Raw genomic sequence first — 25047 nt, forward strand, 5'->3', positions numbered from 1 at the left:
CACTAATATAATGCCTTAAGTCCAAGGATCTCAAATCACTATGCAATCAACCATAGTCTTACAACTCCCTTATTATAGGTTAGGAAATTGAGGCACAGAGTAATTAAGTTACTTGCCTAAGGCCACTGAATGATTCAATCTCTGAACTTGGACTAGAATCCAAAACTTATACTCTAACCAATAGCCTTCCGCACTGCCCCTTTCACCCTATCTTTTGTTCCTGTGAACTCACAGACTGCAAACTGGCACTATATGTACTACTCCCAGGCTGGTAGTCATGCTAAGCTAGGATGGCATTTTTCTTTCTAATTTCTCTAAAGCAATAGGGCACCAGTCACACAACCTATATGTATTCTCAGAAATAATGTACTAGAACCAACTAGAAGTGATTCCTTAGCCTGGTAGCTCCTCTTGTCTTAGGCTTCCACAACTTAAAAATTTTTTTTTACAAGTATTAGTCAAGCCACACCTTACTTTTCAGGAGTTAAGTATGGTATGTCTTTGTATGGTATGGTAAGGTTTGATAATTTAGTGTAGGAGAAAATAAAACTAGTGCATTAGGTTATTACTGACTTAACAGCTAGAAGTTAGAAGTGGCACCACGGTGCAAAGTATCAGATTTGAGCTTGATCCCTCACTGGAAAAACAGCTACGCTCAGACTCTAGGAATGTGGTAAGGGACAGGAAGTAGGCAAGAGGAAGATAGATTTGTCTCTCCCTAACCAACAGCTCCAGCTGGTGCAGAAATGGAAGAATTACATTCAGCCTTCTCTGGTTGGGAAAACTGTTGTTTTGGGGGAGGAGACTTTTGGAGCACTGGGTGACAGGGAGACAGCAGGAGAGAAACAGCTGCTAGAATTATTAAGTTGAACATTGTAGGTGGTTGGCTTACTTGGAAGTGTTACTGTCTGCTTTCCACTGGAGTTAGTGTTACATTTTTTGTTTGCTTTATTTATTTTCATATAATAGACCATCCAGGGGGAGGAGAGAAAAAAAACGCTTAAAACCTTCACAAGCAAATAAAATAAACATTCCAAAAAATCACATTCCATATGGTCTTAACATAACTCAAACTGTGCACTTTTCAGAAGAAAATACCTGTAACCTTCTGATGGGCAAAAGGTATCAGAAAGCCATGGATTTAGCCTTAAGCATTTGAGCTACACAGAAAAAAATATGGCTAGATTGCAGAATCAAGTTTAGGGGTATCTACCATTGATTGCAACAAGGGCATGGGAATTTCATGTTACATCTCTCCAGCCCTTTATATGATCCCAGAAGACCTTGGACTTGGGAACACTAGTTCTTGGGATCCAGAAAGATGGGTGTTTTGGGGACTAAAGCCCTAGACACCCAAAATCTGTAAATAACAAATATACCATATAAAAACGTATTCCCTTTATTTTGAACAGACACATAACCATACACCTATTCAGACAACAAAAAAACTACAGGGAAAGAATGATGACGCTATGACAGACACTTGAAAAACATGGAAATATTCATTTAGGGGATGAAACATACATACTCTCCAACTGTACTGATTTTGCAAGACAATACTGGAAGTCAGATCTTAGTATTTGACCTGACCACAATATCAGTTTGTACAGATTTCCTAACAAAATCTGATATTGCTACCACATCAGCTTGTGGGGAACTTTATTCTTTGTGATTTTACAGCTTTAATGTTGTCAGCTCCTCAGTCCTTCTCACCCTATAGCTGCTCCCATTCAGATTGTATTTGGTTCCTTTCCAGGCATAGCTGAGAACAGCAGAAGCAAGTTGGAGTGGGGAGGAAGAAGTTGATATGATTAAATTGTTTTGCAAAAAAAGTCTTTTTAGGGGCATCTTGCACCTAGCAGTGGTTCTAACTGCAATACAGGCAGTGTTGCTAATGCTGCCCAACTTGTCCTTTTGCACTGCTGTCTTTGATCAGAGCACAAATGTAGAACAGTAAGATGACATTTTAAAACTAGAACAAAAATTTTGAAGCTTCCAAAGCAGCTAGGGTGTATGTGGGATGAAGTAAAAGTAAACCAAAATGGCAGCAGCTACATGGCGGGTCCTGCAGAATATACCAGAATCTTTATATATGGCCCCCACATTCCACCACACTTTTAAAGTGAGAGCACTATGTAAATAAATACATTTTCATTATAATATTAGATATGTGCTACCTAAACTGGCCTTTTCTTGACTTCTATGTAATTCCATTATAAACTCATCCAAAAGAAATAAAAAGTAGATATTTAGGACAAATTTTTCAAAGGGCTGTGCCCTTAAAATAGGTTGTTCATGTCCGCAGTAGTAGTGTGCAAACCATGTTTGTGCCAGTAATGCATTTTCAAAAGGCAGCACACTGGAACACTTTTTGTCAACTTTGCTAGTGGACTTCTCCTCCCCCATCTCCTTTTTTGTGTTTTGACATATTTTTGTAATATGTATTCTTGCACCACTAAGAGCGGCTCTCACATGATATTACTGGAAATGTATTTATTTATGAGGCTACCTATATAAACAATTTTAACAAAACAAAATTTAGAAGAGGCACAGATGGGGTGCAAATGAAATGCAGGTGCAAGAATTTACACCTGGCATGAGTGGTGTGTTGGCGGCATGGCCAAGAAAGTGGACCAAAATGGAATTCTTAAAGGGTGAGCGCCTGCATGCAGTTGGTCATAGGAGAAATATTTTGAACTAGAAAAATGTATCTGCAACATGCCTACACCAGGAGTCAGTCCACAACAGTGGCATTTCATCATTAACCCAGTCATTTAGCATTTAGCAGCCACAAGCAAAACAAACTGTTATGAGGAGCAGTTTGTGGCTAGTTTGTACAGTTGTAAAATGTTTCCTGCTCACATTTTGACCAACTTCAGTCTCAGAGAAGGGGAAAGGGAAGAGGAGTATCCACTGGCTCAGCAGCCCAAATGCATCCATAGGACAGGATTTTTAGGCCAAAGATTAACGTCCAACATTTGTCAGAGGAGAAATTCAGTATGCTTGACAATCAAACTCTCCTGAATTTTAATGAAAACTTACATGGGGATCTGGAGAGTCAAACACAGGTGCCATGCTACACCTGTGATAGTTACAGACACCACTGCTCAAGGGGCTCTTGATAACTGGAACCTTTCAGAGGACCACAGAGATATCACAAGTATAAGCCAGTCTGATGCCTCTGCATGCATGCAGCAATTTCTGAGTGCCACTGTATTAAATTTCCCCGAGAGAGGCAGCACCAACAGTCATAAAATAATTGTCTTCCAAAGTGCATTTTCTGTATGTCCTGCGTGCTACTGATCGCACCTATATTCTGCTCAGGGCACCCTCCCCTCAGGAAATTAGATGGCTTAGCAGGACGAGGAGGAGTTCCATTCTATCAGTGTGCAGGTCATTTGTGATGCAAAAGTTTAATCACAGAGGTAGTAGCACAGTTCCCAACAGCATGTCATGACTCTTACATTCTCAGGAGGTCTGGCTGCTGGTAAGTAGCATTGTTATGTTTAAATTAATATCTTTGATATTACTAGGGATGGTCTCCCCTCAATAATATATTTATTTGTTGAAGAAAATGGTACTTATCCCATAAAGACATGGCAAATGACTCCTGTTCCAAATTCCCTGACTCTCTCAGAGGAAAATTATAATGCTGCCCACCCATCAAGCCACCAGATGCATCGAAGAAGGAACTCTGAAAATGAGAGTCAGGTGCCTAGTGGCACATTACTGTACAGGCCCCACAATATACCATATAATCCTGGCAAGACTGCATATTACACAACATAGCCAAGAGATGTGGATTAGCTCCACCTGAAGGGCTAGAGATTGACCTTGTCAGACCCACAGAGGATAAGAATGATCAGGATCCAAAAAGGCACTTCCAGGCTAACCCCAACACCTCAGGCCAGCATGCCAGAAACACCAGGCAAAGACTGATTGAACACAGTTTCCGAGGCTAGTATTGCCAAGACCTGTATACTTACCACCAAGTCCATAATGCTTGCTCAGAGGGGATGGAGGTAATGGAGAAAAAAAACTCAAAAAACAGCTGCCTCAAGAAATGACTTGTATTTGTAAGAAAAGCAATGAATGCCTGGCACAGTGTAAAAAAATGCTCTCATGAGGCTAAAGTGAAAGAACAGAGGCAAATGTTCTTCAAATACCAGCAGCACACATTGTTAACAATGCAAATATAAACTACAAAACGTTAGACTAATCTAGTCAGCCAGAATACAATGTTAGCCAAAATGTAGAAATGGTTGAGTTCTGCCACTCATGGCCTTATGGCTAAGAATTAAAAGGACAGGCACATAAAAAATCCCTAAAAATCCTATTGTTATTGTGATTATTTTTTCTTCCCTCCCCCTTTTGCCTGGCGTGTAGGCATGGGCAACGAGGCCCTCTCAGTTATGGCTCTCTGCAGCCGGCCACTGCGACGAGGCACAGTGGCCTGTGGTTCTCGAGAGACACTTGTTCCTTGATCCCCTGGTAAATATACAGTGGAGGCTGCCACTGCATCCTCACCAGTCCATGTTGAGGCACTGGTTAACTCAACATGGGGGGTGGCTCTTTGGGAGATACGCGTTTCAAGGACCTGCGTCCTTGGCTGTTTGAGGAAAGCTAAAATCTCAGACAGGTAGTTATGGATGGCTCTTGTGGATGTAGCCACAATGCCTAGCTGCAGCTCCATGCGGCCCATGGACTGTGACATGAGACCCATGGACTGTGCATGCTCCCTCTTGATATTTTCCAGCAGCTGCACAATCCTACTGTTGGTTTCCATCAACAGCCTTTCCCCCTCTGTTAGGTGGGGCTGCCCTCTCCAACCCTGATCCCTAGGGACAGGCTGAACACCATGGTGCTCTTCATTCATTTCATCATTCCCCTCCTCCTCCTCAGGAGAGTCACTTTCAAACTGAGGAGTCCTACTGAGTGACTGATCCCCAGGAGACTGTATGTCCATTGTACACTCTGGAGTCCGCTCTGGTGTTTGAAATCCCTCAAAATCTTCCCCAACGTTGCTGTGCGTTTCAGATGACGACAATGGCCACTGCCAACTCTCTGTAGTTCTGGCTGGTGAATCTTCATCGGAAGCAGGCTCTGAAGATTCCTGTTCTTGTTCAGGCGTGGAGGGTGAGCTCGCTCTCTGACGTCTGGGTTGCCCCGAGCATCCAGGAACCTCCCCATCTTGTTCCCCAGTGACATCTGGCAATCAAATAGAGGAGCAACAACCACTGTATCTGAGGCCAGGAAGATGGAGGAATCTACATGCATTGGACAACACATAGAAAGAAGCCAATTGGGAAAACCACAGTGTTTGTGTTTGGGCAAACAGAAGGGCAGACTAAAGTTTAGTGGCTGAACTGGGTATGTGGCAGTTGAAGTTACTAACCACTTTATATACGTGCACATTGTCCTGCACCCATAACACACACAACTGTGCTGGATCCCACGGCATAACTACCAATACACCTCATTGTGATTGTGACAGAAAGCGTCAGTGAACCTCTCAAAAAGCTCACCTATGAATTGCAGTGGTGTCACAGTCAGAAATCCCTGAGATGAGCTCATGGTCAATTGTCCAATTGAGTCTCCTGTGGTGTCAGATGTGCTCCACCACTGGCCTGTGTGGTAGCCCTTTGCTGTTCTGAAGCACTGCTGGCTATCTTCTCTTTTGTCCGACGTTTCATATCACCCCTCCACCCCCAGTGTTTTGGGTCCTCCCCCCCGCAACCAATCATAGCTGTAGAGCAACTGTGGTTGCCAACAACATTTATCCTGTGAGCAATGGCCTCCCAAGCCTTATCTTTTCTGTATGCATTATTTTCTCAGTGCTTTCTCCAAACAGTATGTGACCCTATTTGAGAACATTGCTCACCAGGATTTTTTTTTGCCCCATGTAAGATAACCTTCATTTTGCTCTCTCCTGGCTGTGTCTTCCCTTGCCTGAGGACATTTGGTGGAAATGTGCAAGGGCTTCCCTGTGCACAATTTAATATGGAAGGAGGAGTGGTTAATTACGCTATTGAAGAGGACATTGCAAATGTGCTTAATATAAATCCACCCATATATAAAAATATACTCCCACCAACTGAAAATGACTAGACTTTTTGCCCGCACATCAATCAGCTCTCACTACAGTATGATCTAGTCAGCACCATTTCTGAATTGTTGACATTTGTGGCTGGAACCCTTTTTATGCTTGAAACAAATAAATAATGAGTATCACATGTTTTGGGGAGACAATTTAACTGTAAGAAATCTATGTGGGGCGGTTCAGCTAATACAATACAATAATTTAGCCCAAAGAGCCTGCATTTTTCACTCAGGCATGTGGAAGGACCACTGTAAAACTACCACATCTAAGTAACAACAGCTGCTGATCATCACTGACTAACTGGTTGCTCTGTAGTGTTGGTGCTAGGATGTGAGGAATGGTGATTCCATGTCAGATCTATGCCCTGGCACTTCAATCTAGGAAAATGTTGCTCTTTAAGGACTACATTCTGCTCTTTGATACACACCATGTGCTGCTCTTAAGAACTTCAGCTGGAGTTGTGCATTTGTGTCTGATGGGTGCTTTTGAGGTCAGGTTAATCATTTTTGTTAATGGGCTTATTGTTTGTTCAGGAGTTCCTGGGATGATTTTTATGTATATTTTTGTTCTTGGTTTTTAGGACCCCTTCTCAGAGACCCAAGGATCTATCCCTCTATCAGCATATTTATACACTGATCCCTGTCTGTCTAGATCATCATTAGGGTCCACATCACTCACTATCTGAATGCCTTGAGTAATATATTTATGTCAAGGGCTACTTATAGTTAATGATTTAATATAATTATTTAATGTGATTAATTTTTATGCTGGATTTAATTATTTGTGCATTTAATATATTCACTACTTTAAAGTATTCACATTCAAAGTATTCACATTTGGTCTGTGTCTGATTGGACTGTCCAGTTGCATGTTTTATGGAAAGTGAGGATGAGATCGTATTTGTAAAAAGGTATGAGCTCCTTATGGAAATGAATATTAGGGACAAGTTGTCATGCAATCATTGGCTGTTCCACTGCATGAAAATTTTGAAAGGGACTTTGACATTATCCCTCTGTAATACCTGCTGCCTTTGCAATTCTATTTTCCCTAAGACAGCCACAGCTGTTACCTTTGTTGCCAAGTATCTTTTAGCAGCTACAGTGTAGGAGCATGAAATTAATTCTCAACAATTCTCTAATAGAGTACACATACAAAAACAGGGGACTTCTTTTTACCACACAAAGCAAACACACATTCCAGCTAATTTGTATGGAATCAGAGAGATAAAGGGAATATATATTCCAGTTGTGCCATTGGTCATACAAAATGTGTCATTCTTTTGATACATCAGAAATTTCCCCATATTTGAATACTCCATTCTCCTGACAAGCACTTTGAACAGAGCCCTCCTAACGATGGTAAATAATAGAATGAGTCAAATATTTTTTTTTAAAAAAAAGAGCAAAAACTGAAAAAACTAATTTGTGAATATTTTTGTCAATATCACTTAATTTAGTTTGATGGGGGGCATTATTTTTGTTGTTTGCACATATTTGGGCGCCTGTCAGATATTTATGAAAGTGTCCGTGACCCTGGAAAGTTTCACAAATATTAGCACAAGTGGTTATTTCTCTAAAAACAGAATTATGAAAGTTTACAATTTGTCATTCTCCTACTTAAATATTTTCTGTCTTCAAGTCAGGGAGCTGAAACGGTATCATCTGGCATATCATCATCACACAAATGACAAACATCCTAAGCAAACAGTTTGTGAATAACTAATGGGCTGATGGATAGTTATTGAAACTATTGGCGAATACTTATGAATAATGAATACATTCACAGATATTGGGATAGGTTTACTAACTAGCCACTAATGAAAAAGGGACTAAATTCATAACTTATATTATTCATAACAAAGAATTCAACCAACTCAAATAACTATGTTTTTGTAAGCTTTATTAAATATTGGCATGGGTGCATCACAGGCATAGCCTTATACATACTTTCATTCACTGCAGGGCAATCATGGAAACTTTAGCTCAGGGTCAAGAGCTCACACCACAGTGTCGAAGGTATCAGTTTCTGCCCAAGAAATCCTTTCCTTGATGACTAAAGGTTGCCCTGATAAATTCAGACTGGAACTCGTTAATATAATGGCACCAGCTGCTATATTGGAACTGTGAAAGTGGTTGTGTCAGCTACCATAGTGGAAATGGAAAATTTGGTTTGCCTAGAAACTGTACTGCTCAGCTGGAGGAATGGATGGCCAAGTGGCTCACTGCCCTGACAACTGGTGACAGGAGGATTAAAACCAAAGTTAAACTGTTACCTAAACTAACTGCCTCAACCCTACCTTCTGGCAATGGGCTGACTCTTCACAAGCAACAGTAAATATGCCAGGTCATTGGTGCAACAGAGACCATAAATGTCTAACAAAATGTGAATCAACAAACCGATTCTGTTCTTAATTGGTTTAAACAACATTTCTCTCTTTTTAAAACAAGTTTTAAACATAGTGGGCACAAGCACCATGTTGTGGCTGCTCATGATGCAATGCCAATGGCAAAGGGAAATGTGAGGAACTGTCCAGACTCCTCCTGACCTCAATGATAATTTGCATCTAATCAAACAATTCCTGTACCCACATAAGCCAGCTTGGCAGCCTGCTTGTTCACAGCGGTACATAAGACTGCACAGATGAACACCTGGCTTACACTTCTTACAAAGTCATTTTATTTCCTGGCAGCATACAAATACCTTAAGGGGTGAAGCAACAAGTTTTGATGGTCTCATGAATTGTGGACTCATTCCACGTCCCTGATCCCACCTTGCCCTGACACAATGGTATTTTAACCACAGCCCAATTTGTCCAGTAGGCAAGTAAGAAAGGTGTGCGCACCTGATGAGTGGGGAAGATAAGGATCTGGGAGTTTAGGGTCCATTGCCCTTTTAAGTTTAAAGTTTGGTCACACAGTATGCACCTGTTTTCCAAAATCAAAATGGCCTTTTCAGATCTCTGGGGGATAGTTTCTGCTTCAGCCTACTGATGCTATTGCATTTATCAACAGACGTGACTATTTTTTTAAGCTGGCCTGTGCATAGTGACTAATGAGCCAGTATTAGAGGCCTCCCTCTCCTCTGTGTTGTCAAATGAGTCCTCTGTTTCTCTGGCGAAAGACAGATGTGGTAGCTTATGCAATGTTGTAACTTCTTCTGAGGGTCAGAGTGACACGTTTGTCATGTGTCTGTTCATGATTTTGTGTTTTCTCATTTCCTGCTCTGTATATAGCAAACTACATATTCTGGCTGCTGCAGGCAGGATATCTGCTAAATAGTGCCAAGAGGCAGGACTACACCAGGTTTCTGGAGGCATGGATAAGGTCATGGTGTTGGAGTACTGCTTTGTCACACTTGCATGGTATCAGTCCTTCCAGTTTGCCAGTAAACATATTTAGAACGCTGGAGATTGTTTACATTGTGTTTTCTGGTTTGTATTCCAAAGAGAACTGAAAGGCCTACCCAGCTGTAGGGATAGCAGGCCAAGAACAGAGCACAGGCTACACTGGGAATTGAACAGCAGACATACTCTAGGGACAGCAGAAATATTTAATTAATTTTTGTTCATCTGAGATAATTTGAGAGAGACTTAAGCCTGTGTTGTGCCTTACCTGCCACTTGGACTAGCAGTGGATCCCTCCCCTGAAGTGTGCTGCTCTTTAAGAATCCCTCCTTTTCAAATCCCACAATTTCTTTTTCACCTCTGCTACTGGATCGTTGCCATTTCCATTATCTTTAGTTTTCCCCACAAATGGAGTTGTTGGACTTGAGTTGTGGGGCAGCGTCTTCCTGCTGACAGGTAGGTGGAGATGTTCCTTGGGCACAACAAGTGTAGCCAGGAGCTCAACAACAGCTGTAAACAGTTGAGGAGCCTTCCTGGGACCTGCCACTGCTGCTCTGGACCTGGGCCTCTGCCTGTATCTGCATCATGCCTCCTGTTGCAGGTGCATTTTTCAAACTGCTTAGGTACCAAGGTGATAGGTGCCTTGTAAATACCTAAGATAGATACAGACAGAAACTGTGCCAGGCACAATCAATTATACAAAACTTAATGCAATGCCAATTGCATCTTCATAGTGTGGTTTCACCCACCTTTTCTAGCATCCACATTCAAAGATTTTGCATGTACATTTTTCTTTTGAAAACTGATGGCCATCCAGTGCACCCATCCCTCCCGCACTTTCACGCTTTTGAAAGCTTAGTCCTTTATTTATTATATTATAAGGCACACAAATTCTTGATTCACTGCCTGATCTAAATGCAAAATTGCAAATTTCATCTCATTTTCACTACTTTTACTAGCACAAACAATATATGCTTCCTTTTTTCTTGTCATGAATCTGCAAAAAGCACTTATTTATCTTTGTCAAATGGCAACGGGACAAATGTACCTTATTATCTACCTCCTCCCTTGGAACAACTAGATAGTACTGGAACCAAAGGTATACTCAGTTATGCACAGGTATTGGAATGCATGTGTATTTTTAAAATCTGTTTGTCAACTGTGTGCATTTATTTTTTGTCAAAAATTTAACAGCGTTTGTGCAGTTATTTTTGGTTTATGTAGAATTTTCATTGATTTTAGCATAGAGATCAGAATCAGAAGTGAGTACAAATTAGATAAGCGAACTACAGGGGGTCTAGGCCAACATTTACAAGCTTGCAAGCTTAAAATTAGGCATCTAATTAAGTAGATGGCTGGACCATGATGGGCTGAATACCTGCAATCTCATTGTATGCCCTGTAGATGTTCATCACCTCTGAAAAAGAAGGCCATTCACTTATGCAGGTGTCTAAAGATAGAGTTACATGACTAACTTTAGGCAGTCATGCTGGAAATTGTTAGCTTTCGTTATCTGTACAAGTATGACTGGGTGAACAAAAAATTAGCTCAAAAGAAGAACATTTAGCAAGGAAGACTGAAGACTGACAGCTCTTTAGTCCATGGGGTGATAACATAGAGATGGCCTCAACCAAAACCCTGGTTCTGAAATGCCACTCTGAAGGGTAAAATCCAGATCCAAATTTTCAATTTGGGATTCTCGCTTGTGATAAGAAAACAATATAAACAATCAAAATCTGCCAAATAAATGCTTTTTAAATAGAAGAATAAAATAATGCAAAGGTTTTAAAACACTGAATAGGTTAAGTGACTAGTCTATGTTAGATTCAAATGGCCTCTACAGTTTCCTTTTTAAAAAGATATCTGTGACAAAAAAATTATATATAATAAAATATTTGCAGTTTTCCATTCAAAGTTAGGCCAATGTTTATAGATAACATAATAATTTTAAATTGCTCCATGGTGGAGAATTTGCCACAGTGGACATATACATTTATCAGGAGCAAATATGGACCACCGACTTGCAAGATGCTCCACGTGGCCACAGGGCTCCACTCAAACAGCAGTTTGCAGGATCACACCCTAGTTATAATACCAGATTCAAACAAACATTTACCATGGTGAAAATACGATGAAGAAAATTTAACTTCAGTGGCTAGTAAAAGGAAAAAGTAATGCGGGCTTTTACAACATAGTTCCAAATAAGCTACAGTTTCTGAACAGCATGAAAGCAAAGACCAACCATTTAGAAAAAGTTTCCTTTTAAGAAAATTGGACAGAAGTACAACATGTTTGTTTTGAGATACCTCCATTATACTGGAAGACCAAGAAAAAAGATAAAATATCTAATAATAAATATTGAAACATAAAAACTGTTTGCTTGTAACAACAGATTAACTAAACATATAAATCATTCACCTTAATATCTATAAACATCAAAACATGATACATAAGAGTGTTTGGCATATATCTATTCACAATTAAGAGGAATCTAGGCTATTTTTCCAAGCAGGCTTTATATGTACTTTTATGACTCAGTATTTTCACCCCAGTGCATATAGATCATGTTTGCATATTATGAACATATCATACCCTTAAAAGATAATTCTAAGAGAGGCAGACACAGTCAAGCGCTATTTTTGGTATCTTAAATTTCTTATTATAGGCCCAATTTTCAAGCACCATCTCTTTAACAGTATGTCCAATATCCGAGAAGCACAAAGGCATTTAAAATGTGCCTAAAGCCTTAAAATTCAACCTACCTTACAAGGAGTTTCCTACCTTGCAAGAGGAATGGTCATTCTGTATCACTGGGTCCCTGTATTCAAAATAAAAACAAGAACAGAAAATAAAAACAAAAGACCATTCCCCATCCTGCAAGCCAGGTGGGATTTTAAGGACTGAGAACAGAAAACGGCATTTGAATGTCCTGTTTAAGAGACAGCATTTGAAAACTGGGCTCAATCGGGTAAAAAAAGAAAAAAAAATAAGACAGATAGAAAGAAAAGAAATTAAGTCATTTTTGCAATCTTTTATCCCGTGAGACATGTACTTTTCACACCAAGGAAAGAAAATCAAACCACCACGAGTTATCCAAAACATTTATTTTAAGCTTTATAAGAAGTTAATGAACATAGAATAGTGAACAATTGAAGAAAAAAGGGAAATGGCAAGAAAAAAAAGCTTTTTGGGTGAGATGCAGGAGATTGTTGTGCATCTCCCTGGTTCCTGAAAGAGAGAGAGAACATATTAAAAAAAATTGAAAACTTTTATATTTATGCAATTGTATCACACTGGAAACATTCCTACCTTTTTTTTTTTTTTTTACTACTCATAAAGAACCCATTGCTTTGAATGCAGTACTACATATTTAGCTGATGATGACTCATAAGAATTCTCTTCTCACAAATGCCAGAGCATTCCCATTCACATGGCCCCAAATACCACAAAAACATGTTTCCTTTGAACACTTACAATTTCTTTTCCAGCTTTTCCCGCACTGTTGTCTTATTTGGATGGTTATTTGAACTTCTTCAATTGCTGTTCTGTGGCAAAGAAAAACAACTAAGTACCTGTTATGAAAGGGCTTCATGTTTAGGAATAATCAGATTAATGCAGTTTAAAGTAATAAATAATAATAATAATAAATAATAATAATAATTAATAATACTGATTGCAACTGACAGCTGTATGTTTATGTGGAGACCTAAAAAACCTCATTTCTATTCACTACAGTCAACGTTTTCAAGAGTGACAATTTTACGTGCCCAACTTTAGACACAGACCCTGACTTTCAGAAGCGTCCTGCAATCACTGTTTATCTACTGACTTCAGATGAAATTGCCAAAGTTTGTTTCTGAAAAGTCAGACTCAAAGCATTTGGAGCTGGGCACCCAAAATTATGGCTATTTGAAAATGTAAGCTAAAGTCTTTTCTTTCCCCAATACTCTAACTCCAAATACTTTTCTATTTAATATTTTAAAATATCATAGCTATGGCAAATATGTGGGCCAGATTCTATTCTCTGCTACACTGGTGTGAATCCACAGTAAATTATCTGAAGTCTAAATAATCACTTTTAGCTACATCAGTATATATGAGAGCAGAATATCTATAATCACAAAAATAACAGAGGCATACAAGTTCTAAAATCTGTCCTCAAAAATCATTACTGCATATCCTTATAATGGTAATTCAAAAGATTTGTTATCATTACTTGTGACTACAATATCAATTAACACTTCCAATAAGTAACAAAAATATATTACTTACAAGAACATTTTACAGGTACTCTTCATTAAACCTGGAGCTGCAGTGCCATTTTTTTCTTATCTTTCCATGTAGTGTCTGGTGAAGGTCTGGAAAACCTTTTTCCTATTTACAATCAATGTTGGTAGTGGAAGTTATCAAGGGAGTTGCAGAAGGGGTGTTATTTCCATTTTATTTCTGCAGACAAATCTCGATCAGATATATTCCACCATATTGAAATTAAAAATGGTTTCTGAATCCAGGGCCTTCTGTGCATGATTTCTTCAAACAGGGTAACTTTTTTGTTTCAACCTTAATATAGCATTCACAAATTTATTTGCTCTGTGATTTCATTGTTTCAGATGCCATTAAGGTGTGCCACCTTTGAAACAACAGACAACAGTAATGGAATGGAGTATGAATGTTTGTTGGAGGACAGAGCCAATAATATTCATTTTGAATGCTATTAACTAATTTTTTCTCATAAATAAATACTATTACTTGATGCCAGATACCCGACAGACTTCTGTGCTGATGATTAATATACCTGCAAGATTGTACCAGCATGTAATCTGGCCAAAAGTAGGGAGAGTCCTACATCTACATTTATACTTTAAGCCCAATAAACAAAAATAGATGTTTTCTTTTTGAATTGGATACTAAAAGGATACCATCTAAAGCTTTCCAGCCATCACTAACCCAGTATTTTGTAATCCAAATTTATTTTCCTCTCATCTAATCCATACTTCGTTGTATTACTGTCTTTGGTAGGCTCAGCAAAAATGAATTATATCTGCGTTATCTCCATTTCTTAGTTTCTCTCTTGGCCTTTTAAATTTCTCTACTCCAGCTAAAACAGCTAATCCTTGCTTTTCTCTGCAGAGGCCCTAAAAAATCTGAAGTTGCTTGATAAATTCCTTGATAGAAAATCATGAGATCTTTGGACCTTTTTGGATGTAGAGCATGCATCATAATCAAAAACTTAACTAAAATTAAATAGTCAAAATACTAATTGAAGATAAATTAAAAGCAGCTTTTCACAAGACACATGAGTTCCACCTATTTATTTTTTAATGAATAGAGTTCAAGATTCTCAATTCCTTTAAATATAAATTTCAAATTTCCAACATTATTTGTATGACTACTGAAATAAATTATGGTGTGGAAAAACATATCACTTAGAGTTCAATGTCATTTGATTAGTGACTTGGAAAGATGACATTTTAGCTAATATTTTATTAATTTTTGTCATGAGGGCAATAAATGAAGTGCAATATTATGAAGATTTTCTTCTCCAAATAGCCAATTAAACAATTTTATTTACAAACATACCATAAGTTAAATAAATTCACTTTTACTTTAATTTGTTTCTCCTCTTTACTTATTTTTAATTTACTGCATGAAATTTTTATTTGATCTTCCCCAAGACTGATGGGGGCACCTGCACACACCCTAACTGTGGCTTTATAACATGATGCTGCAACATAAAAAGATTTGTTAGGTTACAGACTGCTATGTCTCACTCATTCACTAATTCTTTACCTACAAGCAACAAAAGAAAAAACGGAAAGGATTCTTACTTTAAAAAAAGTGTGTTTTGAAATCTGATGCTGTCCCTTTGTAGTGGGCAATTGTGTTGCGCAGAAAAACGTCAATGCAGCAGACTTAGTATTGTTGAAGTTTCAGTAGTCTGTGATATGATAACTCAAGTAGAAGCTAGAATAATGCCTAGGTAATTTTTTTTCTTTGAGGTTATATGATGAAGTTTTTATTACCTAACTGGAACTTTTATGTATGGATGTTAAATGGTATCCCCAATCTGAAGAGAAGTACCAACAGCCTATACCCTTCACCTCAACCAAACCGAAAACAAGCACACTCACAAAAAAGTCTCCTCCCGTCACCTATAACTAGAAAACATTAATTTTATCGAGTTATCCTACAAAAATGAATGTAAAAATTCTTGATAGCCATATAATGAAAATATATCTGTTGCTATAAAAATCTTATGTCAGAAAACCAATAACTGTTTATTCCTTTATATTCTGAAGAGACAGTTTCTAAGCAATCTTGCCTTGAGCAATAAATGTACCAGCAGTTGATCTTGCTAGCAGCAGAAAAGAGTTCCAACATAAGGAGAGATCAGGAAAGATTAAAAAAAGCAAAAAATGAAGAAAAAGAAAACAACTAATTTACTCTGTATTATCCTAACAAGATATAGAAGAAATAGTTCACTACTGAAGAGGCATGCTACCTACAAATAATCTTCTCTATCAGCAATCTTAACTTTCCTTCCACTGATTATAACTATACTGTAGTATCACACAGAGGCTCAGTCAGGATTGAGGCCCTCCCTTAGGCAAGGTGCTACGCAGACACGTAAAGACACAGTCCCTGCCCAAAAGAGCTTACAGTCTATGAAAGTAAGTGATATACAAAGGATGAGGAAAGGAGGATACAGCTAAACACAAATAAACTTGTATAAAGATATGTATATTTACATTTTGGTAAAATATTAAAGGTCAGTCTATCTGTCCCTCCACCTTTAAGTGGCCATCATTAAGTGGATGACTGCTGTATAGAAATCCCAGCAAATGTGGTCTCAAGGAGAGATTTAAATGAGAAGAGGATAGTGGCCTTATGGATCCATTCAGGGAGGGCATTCCATGCATACGGGACAGTGTGGAAGATGTTATATTAAAAACTGAAATTGTGCAGAGCAGCATTTCTCCAGGTCAGAGTTTAAGCTGTGTGTGAAGTCCCTATTTCCTGAGACAGTGTGGTTATGTGAGTAACATTTGGCCATTAGGAGGGCAAGTGAAATCACTCATGTAGGACTACACTGATATCATGTTACTTGCCACTGTTTCTCAGTGATTGCCAGTTAGCACAGTAACTCTGAGGAGAGGATATGGAAGGGTTTGGGAAAAAATCCGAGACAGAAGAAAAATGGGGGTAGATGGAGAAGAGAACACAAAGGAAGAAACGAGGGAAATATTTTCAAATGTGTTCTGCTGACTGAAAGTTAGTTCTTTATGTGTTTGCAAGTTATTAGCTAAACAACTAAAAACATATACAATATTTAATGTATGTTTGACACCATAAAATAAACTGGACCATATGCCAACATTTATAGTTATGCTATTATCTTTCACTATGGAAAGGTGAAAAACAGATTAAACAAGAGACAAAAATGCTTCCCCTTACCCTTCTTCTTCCGTACTGAAGCTTGGAAACAGAAAGGGAATGAATTGTAAATCAATTCTGAAGGTAAGCCCATTTTAAATGCTAAATTCTTGACTGATTTTTGAACAAAAACATTTTTCTGCTATTCTTAAGAGGTCAATCTCTCCCTGCTAACTGTGGATTGTGCATGTATTTTTCAAACCACTTTAAACAAACATCTTGGCATAGCCCAGTTTATCAGGGTTTATACTTTGACTATATAGAAAATTATTGAGTTATAAAACTTAGATACCTCGGCTATGCAGTGTGAGATTTATTTTTTAAAATTAAAAATAATCAATTTGGGCACTTTATGATATATAAATGGGCTATGAAAATAGGGCATCTAACATCATTGCAGTTCGGAAGTGGAATGAATTGTAGACACATTTTATATGCCATTAGTTAATACTTTGGATTAATTTCTTTATAGGGTAACAGCAACTGCCATTGGTTAGCAGTAGATGGGACACCCATGCACTATTATGGAGAACAGAGTAAAATATGTCAATACAAGCAGAAATAGAAGGGGTTTGGAGACAGGCAACAAAAGTGGCTCCACTTCCATATGGAGAGGTTGAAAAGATTAGGACTATTTAGTTTGGAGAGGAGACTAGAGAGGGGACAGGATAGAGATATACAGTATAATGAAAGATATAAAAGGAAGGGAATTCCTTTTTACCCTTTCTTGCTATACAATAACAAGGGAACATTCAATGAAATTAAAAGGCAACACATTTAAAACTGATAAAAGAAAATACATTTTTACATAGCATATAAGTAGTGGGAACTCTGCTACAAGACATCATTGAGACTGAGTTTACTAGATTTAGATGAACGGTGGATGTTGTCATTATTCACATATATAAATCTGTATAAATACATACACTCTCTCACATACTTCAGGACATAAACCAACCTCTGTTCAATTGGGATTAATAAGAACTTTTCTGTATGAGCATCTTATTTCATTATTGTCCACTATAAGGTTTTGTGTACCTCCTGTTTATAGCCACAGCTAGTGACAGTACATTAAACAAGGCAGACCACTGATTTTATCTAGAATGGCAGCCCCAATGTTCCTTGAACATTAATATCATGGAGATGATGACTGTAATCTTGTAGGCACAGAAGAATTTATGCAGTGCTATGCAGCCATTTAGGGGATAATGAACCTCCGGACTGAGTTTAAACAGTATTCTTTGGACCAAGAAAGTAGGTTGAAAATGGAACGTTTGTTTAGCCCCATCAGGATGGAAGTGTAGGGAAAGACATGCTTTAAAAAAAAGAAAGTGCAGGTAGCTTACTGATTCTCAAAATAGTTTCTGACTGGGATGCCAATAGCCATAAAGCCTCTACTGTATGGAGCTAATGAATACCGCTTGGGATAAGTAGGGCTAGGACTGAAGGATGCTCCACCTTTGGGTAGAGAACACCTCCAGCTACACAACAACATTTTGAGCCAGTTAGCACTGTTCTTTCCTGAAGTCGTTCCAGTCCTCCTTTGCTAGAAGGATAGTACGATTCCCCTGCTCACATACACATACTTGGGATTGCTGTCACTGAGCAAGTGCGACTATAAACAGCAGCGTATTGTAGTGGCAGTGGAGACACAGCTTAGCTGTGCTGAGTATGTACCTACAGGATTCAGGAGGGTTTGTACTTTGCACAGTTAAACCGTGGCTTCACTGCGGCTACCTGTGCTACCGCAGCAAATATTGCTATTTATACTTGTGCTTGCTTGAGAAGAGCTAGCACAAGCACATGTATGAGAACAGGGGAACTCACACCCCTATCTCATAGTGTAGACGTAGCCTACAATATGACAGAAGAACTGTAAAGAGGGAGAATTACAGGAATCTCCTCAGGCTTCGTAGTGACATGGAAGACTTTGGCAGTGGGTGGGTAGGAGAGCTGCTTAAAAAATATTTTGCTTATGGCAGATTTGCATGATAAACCAGAATGATTTAAAATTAAACAAAATTTTAACACTCTATGAAGAAAAAAGTCTCACATTTTAAGACCTGGAGGAAAAATATTGATAATTAACCGGTAATAAAAACTTACATTCAAAAAGGTTATGACAAAAAATAATCAAAGCTATGAAAATCTGAGATTTGTACCATCACCACACTAGCCTAAATTAATAGATGTTTTTGCTTGGTTGTAATGTGACCCACAATAGTTAGGGCCCTATTCAGTACCCCTTTCTTGGTCAGAACTTCCACTTAAAAACAGAGGGAGTTTTCATCTCTTAAGGGATGGATAGTGTCCTTCCTTCCACATAAGGTTAGTGCTTTCAAACGTATCACCTTTATTTTATTAATGTAGTTAATTATCTACAAGACTTGACTCCTTTCATCTGAATGAATGTTAATTAATGCCTAAAGTAAAATGATTATGAAACCTGTATTGTTAAACTCATGCAGGATCATAGTAAGGAAAGAAGAGACCTAAGAGATGATCAAGTCTATTACTCTGTAAGTGAGTGATATAGTTCCTTTATATAATATACATCAGATATTTATCCTAGCCAGATAGCTGTATTTAAACATACATTTATTTTGGTCTCTTGCAAATACTGTCAGATCATAACATATTTGATAGTCTAGGCTGCTGAAGTACCTCTTTTCTCCTGACCCAATAGGAAAAAAAATTCCTTTCTTCCTGTCAGAAATCCCAAGCAGTTATACAAATCTACAATATACACCCTATTGCTGGGACACCTACATTTACATCACTTAGAATTAGTGAGTCAAAGACTAAATGCTCATCACTTTTCATTGCTAAAAGTTAACGGAATATTCTATTAAGTTTGTGTTCAAACAGAAGAGTCAAAGTGATAATAATATATACACATTTTCAGATTAGAGAGTCTAAGTTGCAGTTGCAGGTGTACTGCTTTAACAACTGTCAACTTTTCAACAATGGCTGTCAACTTACCTTTATCCACTAATGAGAGGCCACAGAAATTTAAAATAAAACAATATTAGATGAACTGAAAGATTAAAAAGCAAGCTAATAAAATGTGATACAGCATTACTGTGCCAATCTTTGATGATGCATAAAAAAAGTATCAACATTCTCTTGCAGAGCAGTAAAGGCACACATTTAAAAAAAAAATCACCCATGCACATCATGCATATTTTGATCTCTCCAGAGATGCAGCATTCCTGAAACTTTTCTATATCACGTACTATACAGGGTGCAGTTTCTTTAAAATAATTTTAGGTTTTCTTTACATCTCCATTATCTCAGCATGCTTATTAAAAACACTTTCTTACCAAGCTCTTCAAGCTCTGAGGTCATTGACTTAGACCGCAAGGTCAACGCAGTGGTTGGAGCTCGCTTTGGAGGTGGTGGGGCTTTGCATTAAATAGAAGGATATACAGTATAAGTAAATATACATCTCCAAAGCATTGTATATTCACATATACACTTTTTTAGAGTCAGCCAAAGATCATCACATGGAATATACATTTTTATTAGATTTTAAAAATCTCTCTCCAATATATTCGTTATAGGAATATCAAATACATGTACACAGTAATTTCTTTGGGGGCAGGAAACAAAACATTCAGTATGCTTTGTGAAGGGCCAGGAGCTTTTCAGGAATTGCATTTTTAACCATTTCTGGCTTTCCTACTGGTTAGTCAAAAAAATCAGCAGGCTTATAATGATATACAGTAGAAATCTTTAAGCTAAATATTTATACACCTGTATTTTTTAAATGTACCTAACACATTGTGTATGGACACACACAAAAATAACTTTAAAAAGAGTCTACCTCACAATCATTTATGTCATCCTTTCAGGCAGTAGCCCAGGGACACAGATATACTTTACACTATGTCCTGAAGGTCAGCTCAGGCTCTGAGGAAAATGAATTCCAGCTTTCAGTAACCTCCACTGAAGATACATAAATCAGAGTGCACAAGCTAATCTCAGTGGTCATGATAAGAGAAGAGGTGGTTCCTCAGGTAGCTAGGAGCCAAGTCATGTAGGTCTTTAAAGATTAATGCAAATATCTGGTTTGTACATATATGCCAGTGCACAGTCTTTGGAACAGTGATGTAAAGTTAACACTGCTAGAGAAATAGTAGAGCATTAGATTTTTTGCACCATGTGTAGCTTCCAAGTGCTTTTCAAGGAGTGCTGCACTGTAGAACAAATTAAAATAACCCTCTCTGGAAGTCATAAAAGAGAGTCATATGTCAGAGAAACGGTCTTCCATCATGACAAATGTAGATAGGAAAACTGGGGACTTCTGGGGACACCAGGAGCAATCAAGGATCCTGAAGTATCCCAAACTATGAAGCACCTTAACAAAGAGTAGCAAACAAATCAGGGAGACAGACAAAATTCATGCCATACTCTCTAGGTACCCAAGCATCCCTCCATCCTATCTGAATTAAGGCTCATTCACTTTGCTGTTATCCAAGCTTCTGTCAGTTGAGACACTGGGAAAGTAAAGACATAGCATTGTCCAGACTCCATGATAAATATGCAGCTGTGTCATGAATATACTAATTGTACAACAGGCCAAACTGCCTCACAGTCTCCCACAGTGGCCTTGCAGATACACTGAACAAGAGGAATGAAAACAAATCTGTTGAGAAGTCTGTACAAGAGAGATGTTTAATCATCACCTGACCCTTTGTCCACCACCAGGAGGAGATCTTCAGTTACAGAGACCTGGATAGTCTCTGTACAATTCCCAAATCAAGACCATGGTTGATAGGGATCAAAGAAATCTGTGATCTCCAAGTGATTCGAGTGTTGCCTTGTCATCACTTTCTAAATAACCTTGCCCCCCCAAAAAGGGGATTATAAAGACGTTAATTTGTAAAAAGTCAACATCAAGAGAAAGTTCATTGAGTAGAGGACTACTGACTGCTTGGCTTGAGAAAAGCTAGCAACCTGTCCTTCCGTAGGGAAGTGTCAACATTCACAAATTTACAAGTTCCCCTTATTTATGGGAAGAAAACATAACCTATGTCAGTATAAAGAAATGCTAGGTATGTCTGGAACATGTAGCAGTAAGATAAAACAATTCTATCAATACCATTGTTAAAAATAAATGAAGAAAGTAGTTGGGTAAGGTTTATTTGGGCTCAGTATATCTTCTTTTTAGGTATTCTAATTTTTAAAAATCTAAATTCCCAGTGGATTATTAAAAAGCAAGGTAAACAGAGTGCAGTTCTTCAAAAGGCATGTCTTTGAACAGAAATGCATGTAGTAGGATTGGTATTCATTTGTTCAATCCCTCCCATTCAAAAGACTAGCATAGGCATGACTAAAGTCTGGCCCACAGAATTCAACAGTGTTGATGAAGTATGGGGGGAGAGCGATCTTTTATACATAGGATTACCTCAGGGAGACCTCGCTGTCAGGTCACGCTGATGAGTATGGAACATCCATATTAGGAACAAAGAAGTTTGTTTGTGTGTGTGTGTGTGTGTGTGTGTGTGTGTGTGTGTGTGTGTGTGTGTGTGTGTGTTGTATTGACGAGGAGGTCAGCAGCAATATTCTTTGATTAATACAAATTATTTGCATCCAGTGGCTCCTAACAAGTTGCTACTGCAGTTCCTGGTTGAACAAACTTTGGGTACACTTAACCAAGTGCAATTACAAAGTTATTTGGGGAGATTCAATACCAAAAAAATTAAGAATACAAAGAACTGTCACATTTCTTATGGGTATAGTCTAATTTCAGTGCATGGGTTGCCGCACATCAATCCCCATTAAAACTAAAGAGTTAAAATAAATTCATGATTTGTGTTAACTCTTTAGCTTTAATGGGAATAAATGGGGTGCTTTTAGGTGAAAAAGCTCCTATTTGGTACCAAGATACTACATTCTGAAAGTAATTTTGCTATGTTTGAAGTTACAAGTCATCCTAAAATATCTGCTCTCTTACTGAAGCAGAAGCTTCTCCCTTTTCCAGAGGTGGTAAGGGAGGTGAGCACAACACCCTTTCCTCTGCTATAAGCGGAGGGAGAGATACCCTTCTTCTTGGCTCGAATGGTGATAGCTCCCCATCCAGTTTCAATTTATTTTAACCAGTGGGCATCTTGAAATGTATTGCTTTCTTATTAACATGTCAAGCTAAATATTTTAATGCTTCATTTTCACAGATGCAGTATTTTCAAACACACTCAACATTAAAAATTCTCATGGGACTTTAATAGGAGCAGAATTAGATTCGGGCCCAAGCCCAAGCATGATTTAAAATCCCAGCCTTTTTGCCTATAGCTTTGAGTAAGGGACAGACACTTTTTTCATCTCCCCCAAATACTCTAACATGTTGAAAAGTCTTAATATAAATTCTTAAAAGCACATTGCAGAATGATCTAGGAAGCTGGACTTCAACAATGAACATGACAATAATGAACTATATCTTGTTCTGCACAGATATACCTATAAATGAAGTCTGGCTTTTTCTTCAGCAAATGTAAATAGCTTGTAGATTACACAGTAGACTGCTGTTGCATATTTAAGAAGAGGAATATATAATATATCAGTAACTAAAGTAATGTAAATAGTCTCCAGCCTACATCTTGTTTTCCTTAAGAGCAGTACCAGAAAAAATTCAGGCAGTAAAGAAAAAAAATGTACCTTTCTTTCTAGCTGTATCATCTGGATCAAGATTTCTGGTTACTGTGACAACCTTAAGAACTAGATGATTACCCCCTTGTCGAATCATATTCACCACCTGCCTGTGGCCAACTTTCACTACATTTTCATTGTTAACCTACAAGGGGAAAAAAAAAAAAAAAAAAAAAAAAAAAAAAAAAAAAGACAGACAGACCTTATTTTAGATAAGAATTAGGAAAAAAAATTCCCCGCATTTTAAAAATGGGGGGAGCAGCACAGGAAATTACAGAATTTCTATATTTTTAAATAAGGAAAACCCATTACAAAAATGGAAGTCAACTGACATTGCAATAGGAAAAATATAAACTAGATCTTAAAATATATGCATGATTCCTTTATTTCCACTGTTATCCATGAAATCAGAAGGAAGAGATTTGGGTTAGTTCAGAGTTAAATGTCACGTCACTTTTTTTTTTCCTCTACAAAGTACAAGGGGCAAAAATATTGATTTTCTTAAGTTGACTATACTTCTACATTACCTGCAAATATTTATGTCTACTGTTTTTTCTTTCATATGCCCAACAGGATATTTAAAGGGTTTTAATTTCTGTTCAGTCCAAGAAATAATTCAATTTCACCCTTTTGAAGAATTCTGATACTTAACATTTTATGCTCTTCTCTATTTGCTTTTCAGTGCTCTGCCCTTTCCCCAGCTCTGCGTGAGCCCAAAGTAACAAAAGCAATGACAGCAGGGCTAGCACAATCCAAAAGCATTCTCACAGAAAGGGAGAGAACAGTAAATTAGCAATTGTATAACCCTAACCCATTACAACAGCACATAGTCTGTGGACATGAGCTATAGTTCAGGCTCTGCCACTGTGTATGCGACCTTGGACAAGTCATTTTGCCTACTCTGTGCCTCAGTTTCTCTACTTGTAAAATAGAGGATATAGAATACTTATCTTTGGAAAGAACTTTGAGATCTTTGGATGAGAAGTGCAATATTAGTGTAAAATTATTATATTGTAAAACTATTGGTTCTCTGATATTGGAATAAACCTTTAAGATTTATATTTAAGTCACCGTGTTCTATGGCTAGCTGACTATACTGAGTGCCATTGATTGAGCCTGGAACTGTCATTAATGAAACTGTTCAAAAATTATTCAGAATGTCAAATGGCACAATAAATATTTTCACTGAGCTTAATAATTAATGAAGCAAGACATTTTACTTAACATCTTTTACGAAATCACCACCACAAAATACAATATACTACTGAACTACCACTCATGTGGCATCCAAGATGTTACGCATGGAGTCATGCATCAACATTGTAAATATTTTAACTGCAGAAAGTTGCTCTCCATCTGATATCCTTTAGTAACTTTGACCAATGTGATAGAACGTCTCAAACAATGGCACAACTTGAGTTCACTTCTACATATGGCCAAATGGTAATATGCTCTAGACACTATTTTCTTTTACTGTTGTCCATATCCACTGATTTCCCCCACCCCTTAAACTTGCCTAATA

General features: G+C 37.9%; 1 protein-coding gene across 1 annotated transcript in view; it reads right to left on the reverse strand.

Annotated features, from left to right (window-relative positions):
• Nucleotides 1-25047, reverse strand: part of SHANK2 (SH3 and multiple ankyrin repeat domains 2) — a 639405-nt gene that overhangs the window by 24010 nt on the left and 590348 nt on the right. Inside the window, exons 20-23 of the mRNA XM_038407205.2 lie at nt 23535-23670; nt 20201-20281; nt 19860-19868; nt 16899-16919 (exon numbers count right to left, since the gene is read on the reverse strand). Of these exons, the coding sequence (XP_038263133.1) occupies nt 16899-16919; nt 19860-19868; nt 20201-20281; nt 23535-23670 (247 nt within the window). The remainder of the gene's footprint in view (nt 1-16898; nt 16920-19859; nt 19869-20200; nt 20282-23534; nt 23671-25047) is intronic.

The sequence above is a fragment of the Dermochelys coriacea genome, chromosome 6 (genome assembly GCF_009764565.3).
Source record: "Dermochelys coriacea isolate rDerCor1 chromosome 6, rDerCor1.pri.v4, whole genome shotgun sequence".
In the NCBI taxonomy this organism is placed as follows: domain Eukaryota; kingdom Metazoa; phylum Chordata; order Testudines; family Dermochelyidae; genus Dermochelys; species Dermochelys coriacea.